Source organism: Bos mutus, chromosome 4 (genome assembly GCF_027580195.1).
Source record: "Bos mutus isolate GX-2022 chromosome 4, NWIPB_WYAK_1.1, whole genome shotgun sequence".
Taxonomy (NCBI): Eukaryota; Metazoa; Chordata; class Mammalia; order Artiodactyla; family Bovidae; genus Bos; species Bos mutus.
In genome coordinates, this window is record NC_091620.1 from 8,551,666 (window position 1) to 8,566,989 (window position 15,324).

Below are 15,324 nucleotides of genomic sequence, written 5' to 3' on the forward strand. Positions count from 1 at the left end.
GGATCATTCTACACAAATGTAGATATATATATATATATATACACACATATGATTCAAAAAAATGGCACACATGTATCAATAAATCTTGAATTGGCAAAGCTCATTTAAAATCATCTCCTTAAGTCATGTGCACTAGCAATGATCATTTGGAAAAAAGAACGACAAATGCTTCCAGGGTAGTATTTTCTGGGAAGCTCAAAGTGTGTTTAAAGAGGACACCAGGAGGAGAACAAGTCTAAGCCCCAGCTCTTGGGGTCCAACTGCCTTGAGAGGGGCTGCAGCAGACGCACCGTTGAGAGGACACCACTCTAACCCCACTTGGGTCAGCACTGGTGACCGCTTGGGATCCCCGCCCAGAGACCTGCAGGACAGAGGGTGAGCCTCAGGGCTGAGTAGTGAAAAGTAGGGAAGGATAAGAAAATAGCACAAGTGGGAACACATTTACACAAAAAGGATGGTTGAGTGAGGGCTTGATGTTGTTCAGGAATATAAGATATGCCCAAGAGGATGGTTCAGATGCTAAGAATTCACCTGCAATGCAGGAGACCTGGGTCAGGAAGATCCCCTGGAGAAGGAAATGACAACCCACCCTAGTATTCTTGCCTGGAGAATTCCATGGACAGAGGAGTCTGGCGGGCTATAGTCCATGGGGTCACAAAGAGTCGGACAGAACTGAGCGACCAACACACACACACAAGAGGCTACTGCCAGCTGAGCTGGTTGCCACATCTCCCAGGTACAACGTGAACAAAAAGGCCTACAGCCCAGCTGAGGAGACTGAAACGAAGAGGGAGGAGGGCCACAAGGAGTGGACGGAAGGGCACGAGGCAAGGCTGGTTTGAAGGCCAGTCCCAGGACCCCCAGGCTTGAATGACCAGCCATCTCTCTGTCCCTCCTTAGACATGAAGTCAGAGAAAGGAGGGTCCCTGGAACATCTGTTGCACTCTTCTGTTTGCAGCATCTCAGCCTCAGCATCCCCCTCACTCAACCCATAGGTTAAGATCTACGTGGGCCTAATACTTGCAAAACCAGGGGTGGGAAATGCAAAAACAGCACGACAACAATGACAACAAAAAGCCAAAACTCTGATGCACTCTTCTCATTATGGAAATTGTCTGGCATTGATACTTCAACATTTCTTTTTCCCTTCTGCTTGAGTGACTACCCACAAGCAAAGCCTCTCTGGTTTGAAAAACTAACAGAGGATGAGATGGTTGGATGGCATCACTGACTCAATGGATGAGTTTAAGCAAACTCTGGGAGATGGTGAAGGACAGGGAAGCCAGCATGCTGCAGTCCATGGGGCCGCAAAGAGCTGGACACAACTGAGAGACCGAACGACAACAACAACATAACAGAGGGAATGACTAAACCTTATATCTGGCACACTCAGGTTCTGCTCTGATCACAGGGCAAGCTGGAGTTTCAACTGTCTCCACTGAATTTTGTGATGCCTCCAGTCATCTAGAGAGCTTTCCATGACATGAGTTTCTTTTTAGTTAACTTATTGTTGTTATTATTATTGTTTTTATTTTGTTATTATCGTTGTTGTTATTAGTTATTATCAATTGATTTTTTGATAAATTTCCAGGTGAATATTAAAGAGTTCTCAGATACACTGAGGAAGTTGCAAGGCAGGGGCTGCACACCTCTGATCTGGTGTTGCCCTGTGACTCGAGCACTGCAGAAACACCCACACAGGCAGCAGCTGTTTCTGAGAGCTTATGTTCAGAATGACACAGCCTCAGGCGAGTCTCCCTCCACCTCTGCTAGTTGCCCTTCTGGATCTGTGTTCAGGGCCTAAGGAACACAGGCAAATCAATTCCAAACAGGCTCAGACAGAAAAAGGCAGATACGTATGATATCATTTATGTGTGAAATCTAAAAAATCTGATACAAATGAATTTATATACGAAACAGACTCATAGACATAGAAAACAAATATATGGTTACCAAAGGGGAAAGAGAGGGAGGAATAAATTAGTTTGGGATTAACATATATACATTATTATATATGAAATAGATATAAAATAGGTTACCAACAAGGACTTACTATATAGCACAGGGAACTCTACTCAATATTTTGTAATAACTTGCAAGGGAAAAGAATTTGAAAAAGAAAAGCTAGATATGTATAACAGAACCACTTTACTGTACACCTAAAACTAACACAATATTATAAATCCACTATATGTCAATAAAATAAAAAGTAAAAAAAAAAAAAACAAAATTCAAACAGGCTCACAAAAAAAATGTAGGAAGACTGAATTAAGCTGCATGACAATTCCCAAGAAGAATGACTTTATGTTCTCTACTCCTGTGACTCTCCATGCTGACACACACCCACACAAGAGAGGCTGTGTGTGTGTGTGCACACACACACACACACACACACACATCCGACTACAAGCCAACAGCAAGGCCAGCCAGGGTTCTGCTTACCCCACATTCTCCCAGTGCTCCGCCCCTTGGTGTGTGCAGTTCAACCTAACAAAACACCCAGGAAAGATGCAATCACAAAATGAAAGGAGCAATCACACCTCAAGTGAAAGTTTATGATGTTCTGGTTCACGATGAACATTAGTCTCTCCCACTAATGTCAGGCAGTAATTCACTGCTGAACAGCAGCCATAAAATATGATCACTTAGTGGTAAAAATGCAAGAGACAGAGAAATCGGAGCTGGAATATTTAAGCAAAGAGATCTTGTCCTCCAAGGCAACACTGACCTCATTTCCCCAACTTGGGTCAAAGGTTTTCAGATTTATATGGACACCTTAAAGCAAATCAGAATGGTGCTGGCCTTAAGAGTTTAACCTGTAGTTGAAACTGTAACAGCCCATAACTTATTCCTAAATTTCTAGGCACCTCCTGATGACTGGAGCATTTATGTGCCAATGCCAGCCATAACACACACACACACACACAGATCAGAAAAAATAAAAGACATCCAAATTGGTACTTTCCTCACCTCCTTTCCCCCTGCCTCATGTGATGTGTGCACTAAAGGAGTAAAATTACGGTCATCAGAGACAAGGTTGCCAATGATGGGGACCCATACCTTTCAAACAAAATGGAAAGTCAGTAATTTTCAGGGCAGCCCATGGATAGCTGCCACAGACTAGCTCCTGAACTCCTGAAACTCACAGCAAAGTCCCTTACTCTTAGCAAACCCCCTAACCCTCTCCCGCCCAGCCTTCCCACCTTGAGTCCCTTGTCATATCGCAAAGAACGCTGCAAGGCCCTTGATTCACGCGGGAGATTATTACAGGGCTCAGAGAAGCCGGCTCTGTAATTACGGCGGCTGTATGATTTCTATTATCCTGAGCCCCCAGTTTCAGTAGCTCACAAAACTTCCCACTAAATCCTCCTGCAGCCCCACAGCTTTCCACGGCTGGGTCTCTGCCCAAAGAGTGAATGGGGTCCTGATAACCTCTGGGAAAAGCAGGACAGAGTTATGACAGGGGAAGGGGAGTGGTGCTCAGTGAGCCAGAGTGGTGGGGAATTCTATTGTTTAGAAAAAAATAAATAAATGGGCCAGTTTCGCTTTTTATTATTTCAAACAACAGACGCGGCGGCCCAGCTTTCCTTTCCCTATTCAGACTGTCCCCCAGGGCCGGCTGAGTCTGCAGGAGTGTAGCTGGGCTTCAGCAAAACTATTAAAAAGGCCACCACTCTGAGCTCGTGGAGCAGAAAGTTTGGCTGCCCCCATGGCCTGGCTTTCCCCCAGGAGGGCCACTGGCTCATTCCCCTACACATGACTCTCTGGCCCTACTTCTCAAATGTTTATGCTTCACCAGTGCCACTACAGTCCTGGAAATTAAATGTAATGTCCCAGGTGACTGAAAGAGAACCTCGCCCCCACCCCCTGCTCCAAAGTAAAAGATGAGAAATGCCAGTCCACGGTTTATAAAGCCCTAAAGCCCCCGGTCAGGTGTGGCCTGTCATGGCCAGCCTGGCTGACCTCGGGGCACACTTCAAGGCAAGGCTCTGCTCACAGCCTGCCCCACAATGGATGTATGTGTGCACTTGGCTTGCCCGGGGTCCTGGAGGTGTCCTCAGCCCCCACTCACAGAGACGGGCCTCGCTCTGACCCCCAGCAGGGGACCGGCTCCCACAGGTGAGAGAGTCAGCCCCCATCAGCCTCTGACCACCCTCTGACCAAGAGCACACGTTTATTTGCAAGTCAACCAACTTAGGTTTACGATGCAGCCATGGCCAGGAAACATCTCCCCCCGCCCCCCAAGAGAAAATAACTTTCTGTTCTGTTGTTTGCAGTGAATTCTCAATGTTTATATCACAGACACCATATACCCACCAGCTCAGACAATAGCAAAAAAAAAAAAAAAAAATTCTATAGGGTCTACTTGGTCTGGCCAGCAAGTGAAAAGATCCTCTGGCCCCTGGTAGGAAGTTGAGGGGGTTGGAACCTTCCAGAACATTGAAAAAAGTCACCTCTCCCTTCCACTGAGATGGGCTTAGTAGAGACAAGACCTAAAGCACTCCCAGTTCCTTCACTTACTTATTTACCCTTTGCTGCTGCTAAGTCGCTTCAGTCGTGTCCGACTCTGTGCAACCCCTCAACAGTGCTTATTTAACCATCAGAGCAAGCAAAGCAGGTCAACAGACATTTCACTGTGTGACTTGTATATGGGAATGACTTTGGTATTTAGAATCCACTTTGCCAGCAAATCGAACTCGTTGAATCCTCATGAAGAATGAAATCACCTGAGCAACCAACAGAGACATCTTTTCCCGAAGTCCCTGCTCTAAAGCTCGTGGACTTCCCCCTCCTTGGCTTATACGGAGGCTTATCAGACATAATTTCAGCAAGTTTGGTTATCTGATTTCCCAGCTCACTGAAAGCTGAAGCTGCAGCTCAGGGAGGAGGCAGGGTGCTGATGTGGACCAGGCAGCATCTGGAAGGGATAAGTGACAAGGTGCCCTAGAGGAAGAGCTGGGAAGGCCGCAACGATCAGACACAACACGCCTGCACTTCCCAGCATCCTCCCTGGGCGTCCATGAGCCCTGTCCACTGTGTGAGTAGTAATCACAACGAGAAGGCCAAGGCAGCAAGGAAATATTCAGTTGCGTTTAACATAGTCTTCGCAGAAAGGCAGGTGACTAGGAAATATCATTCTTCAAGCTGTAAGGACAAAGGTTAAATGAATCTGTTCATTGACATAGAAGGCAGGACACTACAATGAGGAGGGTGATCCCAACGCGTGGTGGGCTGCCTGCATCACTCTCACTGCGTGCCATGGCATTTCACCAACATACGCTTTCTCTTCCAGCCGCTAGCCATGTAACTGCTCCACACACATCCCCAACCCACACACACTCTGCTCCCTGCCTCTCCCCCTCCACACTCCCACCCTCCAGCCCCACCACCTGTTCCACAAAGATGCACAATCTGAAGAGAGAAAAACAATGGCTGGAATGGGCTGTCACACCATAGAACAGGGTAACAGGTACAATCTCGAGATTTGCAGACAGCATTTCCCCTTGACCATCAAGCTCATACCGACAAACACAGCAAAGAGAAAAGCAGGCATCAAAACTCGGTCTCAGATAAGGCACCGCTGCTTCATCCATCTGAACCACACGATGTCCAGAAAATTCCAGGGGAAGCCTAATTAAAACAAGCAGGATCTCCGCATGGCATCATCAGTATTTCCCAGGAGAAAGCGTGAAGTATGATTATCGGCCAATAGAAAACAGGACCTACTGCCTTGAGTTTTAGAAAGGCTTTGGTCCAAGCAAGAAGGGCACTCTGGGGGACCAGTGCCAACCCACTAAGATGAGATCCCAAGCCAAGGCAGGTGACAGAGTACTTCTGCATAGATGGGGACATGAAACACAGCGGATAAGCCATGGTCACCCAGTACCACTGAAGTCAGCAAGCTTCTGGAGAACGAGGAGGAAAGCTCATGTCCCCGGATCACACGGTTCAACTCCACCTGAAGGCATTTCTGTGCTCCCACAGCATCCATGGTTTCCTTGTCCCACGATCTGGCTCTTAGCCCCAATAGCAATTCCAGTGGGTACTATATACTTTCCTCCATCTGTTCCCTAAATGGATTCCAGATGGATGCACAAACCAGAAAGGCTGAAGAGGGAGGAACAGGCACATCCCTTGCCCCTGTCCATCCTTCCCAACCATCCATGCCTAATAAGGGTCTTGCCTTAGGGCATAAGCCCACATTGGACAGAGCACACCATTTAGACTAGGAGCCTGGAGACGCACACCTCTCAGGAGCACACCAGCCCACAGAAGAGGTGGAGCCACACACTCACCCAGTGTGAGTCCCACAACAATCCTCATGTGAAGGCAGAGAAGGGACAAGAATACCACTGTCGACCTCAAAACAGCAAGACACCTTCTTGGTCAAACCTGTATCACTCACCAACCAGGCCCGGGGTAGTAAGAGAACACAAGCCAACATTCATCCTGCTGGGGACAGGCTGTCCATACAATCACCAAAATGACTACCCCTTGTCCTACCTTCTTCAGCTTGCCACTTTTGGTGCCCACGAAGGCCAGAGAGTGATTCTTGTAGACGTAAGCGATGACAGAAGTCATGCGGTCCCTGTCCTCTGTGAAGACGGGGATGCCACGCACCATCTCTGACACGCCCAGGGGGGCGTTCATATCCAGGCCACAGAAGTTGTCATCAATGGTTAAGAGCTGAAAAGGAACAGGGAGAAGAATTAGAAGCAAGCAGCTGGGCAACTCTCGGAGGTACTGAGTCAGGAAACTCTGGAGCTAGCAGAGTCCTTAGAAATGAATCACCTGGTATAAATCTCTGCTTTATCACATGAAAAACTCAGCTCCAAAGAAACTAGGTTGCCTGTCAACAGTCATCTAGGTAGATTGCAGAAAGTCACATGGCAGAAAGTCACAGATCCCTGGAGTCTTCTTTCTACCATACTCTGCAGCCTCTCTGCCCCACCTCCAACTGCTCCAGGTACCATCTTGACAGCCCATCATCACCATGACTTGGGAAGGTACTGGCCACCACTCACGCGAATGGGACCCAGACATCCCTGATAAGGAGTGAGTGGGGCAAGGTCTCCATATCTACACACTTACTGTTGAGCAGACACACAGATCAGGACACAAAGGTGTGGAACAGAAAAATAGGAATGTTAATACGTGTACGCCAACACCATGGCAGAGACGTGTATGGACAACTGGTTGGGGAAAGGAGCAATGGGAGGAGTGGAAAGTTTGTGGCTGAATTCAGTCGGGCCACAGGTGCCTCCCTATGTCCCATCTCAGCCTCCTTTTTCTTTCACAGCATAGTGAAGAAGGGCAGCCCTGACACTGTCAGACTCTCACCAGCATTTCCCAAAATGCCTTCCATGGAACACAAGTCCCACAGGATTTTCCATCATAAACGGGTTCCTTGGGCAAAGGATTTTGGGCAATGTCCTGAAACCCAGTGCATTCTAACATCATTTAAGATATTTCTAATTGTTACAAAAAAAGGTCTGAAAAGTCTTTTTAGGAAGAAATAGCTTTAAAATTCTCTCAGCATTTTTTCCAAACAATTTATTTCCTAAACCATTTTTTCACAGGAACACCTCTTAGCATCCCTTAAAGAGGACATTCCCGGGATTCCCAGGTACCCTGTGGGACACAGGGACCCAACTCTGGCTTCTGATTCCAAGACAATTTCAGGAGTCAGGAACCAACAAGTAAAGCCATTTCTGCACCCTACCCTACCTGCAGTGTTTTAGCTGAGTCTCTCCCTGTTTTATTCCAGCCTCCCAGATCCCCATGTTAGCAGAGGGTCACAGCTAGGGAGTCCTCCTAGGGAGTGGCGAAGACCTTGACAGTGGCTGCTGAGGGGCCTCCAGTGCCCCCCCACTGAGCAGCTTAGGGGTTGGCACAGACCTCCCTGAGGCTCAAAGATCCTACAATGGATTTCCCCTTTTTCTCAGAAGAACTGTCTCTCCTAAGAGTCATTCCATCTCTCTATGCTTTGATTTTCCACTCTATAAAAATGAAGGAAACAAACCCTGCTTTTTGATGGGCATCCATAAAGCCTATAGAGCTCATGCCTGTAAACGCCTTTGGACTTTTCGGAGAAAGCAGGGAAATAAAATACAAGGTGTCATTTTTTTAAAAGCTCCAGTCCAGCCAAAGGAAGAGGCTTCTGGAGAACCAGCAGGCAGGCTCTTGCCAGCAGAGCCACGTCAAAGTGGCCAACTCCAATCTTTCCAGGGATTCAGGGGCCCTCAGCTCCCTCCCAGCAGTGGGGGGCAGGGGTGACAGGCAATGTCTGTGTGCCGAGCATCTCGACCTCCCTCTTATTGTGGTGGGGGCAGCCAGGGCAGGGAGGGAGCACTTACAGCCTCGTGCAGAGCAGACATCCACCCCACATCCTGCCTTTGGCCTCTCTCGCATCATCTAATCCAACAGCCCAGACCAAACACAACCCCTACCTCGCTCAGTCGTGTCCAACTCTTTGCAACCCCATGGACTGTAGCCCACCAGGCTTCTCTGTCTATAGTAAGAATACTGGAGTGGGTTGCCATTGCTTTCTCCAGGGGATCTTCCCGACCCAGGGATCAAACCCAGGTCTTCTGCATCACAGGTGGATTCTTTACTGTCTGAGCCACCAGGGAAGCCTCTACTACCTCCACTCCCTCCAAAAACAACTGCAGGAGTCAAAGGCAGGAGGAAGCTTTCAAGGTCCAGTTTGATGTTTATGGTTCTTTCCTAAAATGAGGAACTAGGGAAGGGAGAGACAGCTAGGGTGGAGAGTAAAAGAGATGGAGAGGAAACAGGAAGGACAAAGCCCAGATAAAGGACAGACAATGTCTTCTCCCTGGTAGACATAACCACGGTGACTGCCAAGCATTCAGAGGGCAGCTTAGGGATCTTCATGGCCTTGCACATTCCTGCCTCTGGTCCTGTCCTCACCCTGGACTTTCTCAGCCCTAAACTGTGCTACCAGGATGTCTGCCATTAGCCAAAGGATCTCACCCACTACTACCATTTTCCAAGTGGATAAGGCTGAAGGACTGTCCACTCTCCACAAGGGGAAACTGAGGCAGGGAACAAGGCTGTCCATGTTTCCCACCACCTTGACCTGACACGACTCAGGTTGTTCAGCCCCCAGGACTGCAATTCTGAGTTTTAAGTAACTAGATACCTTTCTTCTTCACTGGGCAGAACATGAGATGAAAAACATCCACCTACAAAAACAAAAGTGTGTATTCAGCCAATGGCTGCATTAAATCCTTGCTTGCTCAGAGGCAGAAAGTCAGGGACCCACAAGTGTTTACCATGGCAGCATCTTGCACTGCAAAAGCCCTGGTGAGGAATGTTTTCATGGTGGGGGGGCATGAGAACAGCTCTGCCTGGTGTCCTGGCAGCCAGGACTCCACCGGTTTCAGCTCAAGTCAGCTCCCTGTGAGACCCACACAGGGGGCAGATTCCGGGCTCCTCACCTAGACCTGCAGGTACATCCCCAAATTGCTGACCTCATGGTATTGTCATCAGGCTCAAATGAAGCAAAGGCCTCAACTGGGGCTCCTACCGTGGCCCTAGGATTCTGGAGACAAAGATAGCTTCCCACTCAGACTCCCCTGTGTCTTGGTTTCTCCCATCTGAGCGGAGCCCTAGCTGAAAAAGGGTGATGGAGATGCTGGGCCAGGAGCCTGGACCAGACACCAGCCTGGGTGTGCATGGAAGCTGAGGTCCCCAACTGTGGCATAGGGTGGGGGCGGGGTCTTACTCTTCGCTTCCTCCAGCCGAGGTTGATAAGGGAAGGATTTTTAACAGTGAAGGAGTGGGAGAAAACACAAGACTTGGGCTCACATGGCAGCTGAGCAGCTTCCCAAGCATACACCTTGGCACAGCCTCCTCCCACTCTCTGGGCCTACCATTCCTTGACAGTAAAAAGCAAGACTGGCTCATCCTGAGACCAAGGTGACACAACAGGTGTGAAGGCACTGGCTAAATGGGAGCTCTCAAGGTACAGTGTTTCTTCGGGTTCATTTTCCTGATGGAAATCCTGCTCAGAACAGCCTTCGGGGGCGGGGGGGGAAGGGTGCAGCAGGGAGTGGCCCTTGCGTGCCCCCGGCCAGAGCATAGCTCTCTGAGGACACCACCCTCAGAGTCTGAGCCAAAGCATCAGAGTAATTGCAGCATGGGAGGAGAGGAACAGAGGGAGGGTCCCACAGGGCCTGCAGACCCTGGGGGGCTGGGGTGTAGGGAGCAGATGCCAGGACCTGTGGAAGGGAAGCCTAATTGGCGAACACCTTCGACAAGCAAAGGCTGGAGTGGATTCCTGAGCACCTTGGGCAACAGGAAAGGAGAGTGTGTGCTCCTCCAGCCCTGGCCGAGCCCTCCCCTGGGCCCCATTAACAGCAAGATTAGAGCTGGAGCCAGAGGAGCCAGGAAGGGGCTGGACTCTGTGGTAATCAGGAGCTGGGCACGCCTGCAGGCCCTGTCCCCTGCCAGTCCACAAATACCCACGAATGAGCTCTGGCCACCTCTCCAGGGCTTATTCATTAGACAGCAGCTTCATTCTTACCAGGGAAAAGATTAGGGTCTGCTGCATGGGAATGTATGCAGTGGGCACCCTGTGAACAGACCCCAAAGCCTCAGACAGGGCCATAGCCTCTGGGATTCCTTCTGGCCCGTTATGAAGATGCTGCTGCTGCTGCTAAGTCACTTCAGTCATGTCCGACTCTGCGACCCCATAGATGGCAGCCCACCAGGCTCCCCCGTCCCTGGGATTCTCTAGGCAAGAACACTGGAGTGGGTTGCCATTTCCTTCTCCAACGCATGAAAGTGAAAAGTGAAAGTGAAGTCGCTCAGTCGTGCCGGACTCTTAGCGACCCCATGGACTGCAGCCCACCAGGCTCCTCCATCCATGGGATTTTCCAGCAAGAGTACTGGAGTGGGGTGCCATTGCCTTCTCCCATTATGAAGATACCAGATCTGTTTTGCACAGATGTCCTCATGGGGTGCCTGACTTGTAAAGTGAGACTGGTGATCCACTGGATTCTGGGGGCTGGCCATGAGCTCAAGGATGGCACTGTATTTTAGGCATGTTTGTACCCTTAGCTCGGAGAAGGCAATGGCACCCCACTCCAGTACTCTTGCCTGGAAAATCCCATGGATGGAGGAGCCTGGTAGGCTGCAGTCCATGACGTCACTAAGAGTCGGACACGACTGAGCGACTTCACTTTCACTTTTCACTTTCATGCATTGGAGAAGGAAATGGCAACCCACTCCAGTGTTCTTGCCTGGAGAATCCCAGGGACGGGGGAGCCTGGTGGGTTGCCGTCTATGGGGTCGCACAGAGTCGGACACGACTGAAGCGACTTAGCAGCAGCAGCAGCAGCAGCAGCAGTACCCTTAGCTCTGTTCCTAGTTCATAATAGGTTAAGACATATACATTAAATGGAAAATGCATGGATGAATTGATGGATGACTAAATAAAGACCTGAGTCTCAAAATAGCTAACACTATTTTGGAACTAGAGCCAGAAAGCCTAGGTTAGAATCCCAGCTCCACCACTTAGTGCTGTGTGACCTTGGGCAAGTTGTTTAACTTCTGTGTGCCCCAGGTTTTCATGGGTAGTATAGGGATAACAATAATAATAAAAGCATATACTTCCCAGTACTGTAGAGAGGACTCAATGGCTAATTCACGTAGAACAATGTCTGGCCCTTAGTAAGTGCTAGGAGAGTGTCGGGCTTCCCTGGTGGCTCAGTGGTAAAGAATCCACCTGCCAGTGCAAGCGACCTGAGTTCGATTCCCGGGTTGAGAAGACCCCCTGGAGAAGGAAATGGCAACCCAGTCCAGTATTCTTGCCTGAAAAATCCCAAAGACAGAGGGGCCTGGTGGGCTGCAACACATGGGGTCTCACAAGAGTGGGATACAACTCAGCAACTGAACAGCAAAAACAAACAAGAGAGTGGTTAGCTCTGGTTCCTGTTGGTTATCCTTGTGTGTTGTGTGAAAGCCCCTCAGTCGTGTCCGAGTCTTTGTGACCCCATGGATTATATAGTTTATGGAATTCTCCAAGCCAGAATACTGAAGTGGGAAGTCTTTCCCTTCTCCAGGGGATCTTCCCAGCCCAGGGATTGACTCCAGGTCATCCATAGACAATTCAAATAACCTTTGTGAGTCTTAGATCTTTGGGGAAATTCATGATACCTGTCTCAGAGAGGTGTGATCAAGATTAAAGGCGCTCAGGTTATCAAGATGAAAGAGCAAAGGTGGTTCTTCCTAAAGATCTATCAAGGCCAATGAGGCTGAATAAAGGAGAAATAGTCTTAGGTCCAGAAGAGTTAGGGCTGGGTGTGTGTGTTAGTCCGACTCTTTGAGATCTGAGAGAATCTTGCCCGGAGAATCCCATGGACTGTAGCCCGCCAGGTTCCTCTGTCCATGGAATTCTCCAGGCAAGAATACTGGAGTGGTGTGCCATTCCCTTCTCCAGGGGATCTTTCCAACCCAGGATCAAACCAGGGTCTCCTGCATTGCAGGCAGATTCTTTACCATCTGAGCCACCAAGGAAGCCCTGGTTAGAGTTAGGGCCGCTCCTTAGAAATGCAAATTCTGGTCAGCCCCACCCCAGATCTACTGAATCAGAAAGTCTGGAGCTGGGGCTCAGAGATCTGTATCTTAACCCCTTCCAGATGATTTAGTAAGAAGCACCATCCCAGGTCACCCACGGGGGTCTCTTCCTGGCTGAGGGTGCCACAGACTAGGCCCAGGAGAGAACGCCATGTGACAAGCATAACCACCAGAGCAGGACCCACTAGACCTGGAGGCAGAGGGGCCCCGTGGCCGCCTCCCCGAGCCGAGCAGCGGTGGTGAAGGTGGCGTGGGGAGCCAGAGCTGACACTCCGAATTACAATCTAATAGCTTACCGCGCTTACCTCGCACTCAGCGGCAAAGGTTACCGTGCAATTACGTGTCGCTACATACAAACGACAGAGCAGTTACGGTCACTTTACCAATTACAGGGAAATTGCTCCCACTCTGCAGACAGACTGGCACTCTGAAAAGCTCTATCATCTCCACAGAAAGGGGATGTTAAGTGCTGCCAGCATCCTTCCTGCTCAGTCTCCCCAGGCTGCAGGGCAGAGCTGCAGAGCAGCCACCAGGGACCCCAGCGGTTTCTGGTGGTCTCTGCGGAGACCCCCTGAGAACGGCTGAAGAAGGAGTAGACCTGGGAGACAGTGGGCATCACCCTCTGACCCCTGCCCCACCACCACCCTGATAACCTGGGCCAATCCATCCTGAAGCCCTCCAGTGATGAGGCCTTGGGTGGGGACCTGATTCTGAAATCACTCTTTGTCCTGGCTAGCATGGCCCCCGGCCTGGTTCCAGATGCATCCCTCTTGCCGGGTGGAGCTGTTTTAGTCCCGCCCTTAGTCACCCCACCTTTGCAGAAACCCCAGATCGAGTCCTTATTATGGAAAGACCAGAACTAGACCAGAGCTCAGTGGTTCAAAAGCAGCGTTAATGAGATAAAGGTCACCAGGTCCATGCCCCTGTGGGCCAATTAGCTCAGCTCTGGGACCTGGTCTCTTCCATAGCCATAGGCTTCCCCCTTCACCCCAGACATCCACTGTTTACAAATATCCCAGACTGATCCAAAGGAGGCTGACCAGGTGAGCCTGCGGGGATGGGCGAATTCTCCACCTGGGGATACAGCTGCCAACCACTCTGAGCTGGCAGCCACCGTCTCTGAACCCAGGAAGGAAAAATACAAAGTCAGACCTGGTCCTCCCATTGCTCATGGTAGCTCCTGGCCTAGCAGGGAGATGAATCCTCCCATCTGGGAGCAAACCCACTCTCCAGCTCTCTCTGAAGGCAAAAGTAGCATCCAGCCTCGAGCCATCTAGTCCTGAGCACCCTGCACCCACCCCCAAAGCTAGGAGGCTGGACCATTATGGGGAAGAAGGCATCTGAGACCTTCCCAGGCTCACCCACTGTGGGGCCTTCAGTTGGGCCTTTTTCCATCCAACTTTTGGTCTCTTGTGCTACTGGAGCTCTCCGTTGCCACTAGAGGACACTGAGGCACTAAATGAAGACAGCAGTATTTATTGTTCCTCGCTGATTACTTTGCTTAAGAGAGTTTAGGAGGATCTACTAGGCACCAAGCAGCAGGTAAGGACCTAACAATAGAAAGATGGCTTAGAGGACCTGCAGACCAGGTCCATGACTAGAGAAGGCCATGTATGCCCAGCTTCAGTTGTGCACCGGGGCTGGAGGGACAGAGGGTGGGACCATGACTGCTGAGGGGGGCAGTAAGGCTTCAAGGAAGAGGCAACACTGGGGGTCAATTGTGGGTTCTCCATCCAGGACAGGGCATGGCCATGCTTTCACACATTGTACAATTTCAGAGGAAATTGACCCCAGAGCTTAGAACTGAACAGCCCCATTTTACAGAAGAGAAAAATGACCTCTCGTGTTCTATCAAGGTACTGAGAAATAGATACCAGAACCCCAAATTCCCAGTCTGGAGGGAAAAAAAAGTGGCATTACATAGAGGCTTCCTCTAGGGTGCTGGAGGGTGGCGCCAAAGGGACCAGGATCAGGGAACTGGTCTCTCAACATGACAGGATAAGAGAGGCTGCTGGAGGGACAGGCCTGACTTCTTTTGCTACCATCCAGGAAAAGCCTCCTGCCCTTCTGTGATCTCTGGGAGAAACCGAACCTCCTGTCTGGAGGAGGCCCTTGGCCAGTCATCAGAGTGGGCTTCCTCCTTTCCTGGGCCAACCTGTCCCTAAGGAGAGGGAAAGCTGAAGTTTATAAAATAAACACAAGTTAGAAGAAAAAGAGGTGCCTGTTGATGTGGAAGAGTAAAGGTCTTTAGATTCTTCATGCTCAGCGGCCCCAAACATGTACCCACTAATTAATACACTTACACACACACACATATACTGGGAGCTGACCAGAGTAGAGCTCCACAGGAAACAGGGACTAGGTGAATTACACATGCGGGATTCCTTTATAAAGGGAGATATTGATCAGGTAAGTACAGTAGCTCATGTCTAAATACAGACTCTAGCTGTATATCTCTGCAGTGCAGGAAAGTAATGATCCCCACTTATTGGGGCCAGATCTCAAATAGAACCGCTGACCCCACGGCATTCATAGATGTGCCAGGCTCTGATGCCCACAGCATATCTATCCCTGGAGACGACTCTGTGTGCCCTCTGACAGCAGGCAGGGAGGGAAGCAGGGAGAGTCCTCAGGGAGGCAGGAACCTCATGGGGAGGCTCTGGTTGGCTTAAGGTTACTCTCATCAGAAAGCTTGTTTCGCCATAAAATATTCCCATGTGC

At 49.8% G+C, this 15,324-nt stretch overlaps 1 protein-coding gene across 2 annotated transcripts in view; it reads right to left on the bottom strand.

Annotated features, from left to right (window-relative positions):
* Positions 1–15,324, bottom strand: part of PLXNA4 (plexin A4) — a 480,825-nt gene that overhangs the window by 379,804 nt on the left and 85,697 nt on the right. For both annotated transcript variants that reach the window (XM_070369025.1, XM_070369026.1), the window contains exon 3: positions 6,505–6,687. In XM_070369025.1, the coding sequence (XP_070225126.1) occupies positions 6,505–6,687 (183 nt within the window). The remainder of the gene's footprint in view (positions 1–6,504; positions 6,688–15,324) is intronic.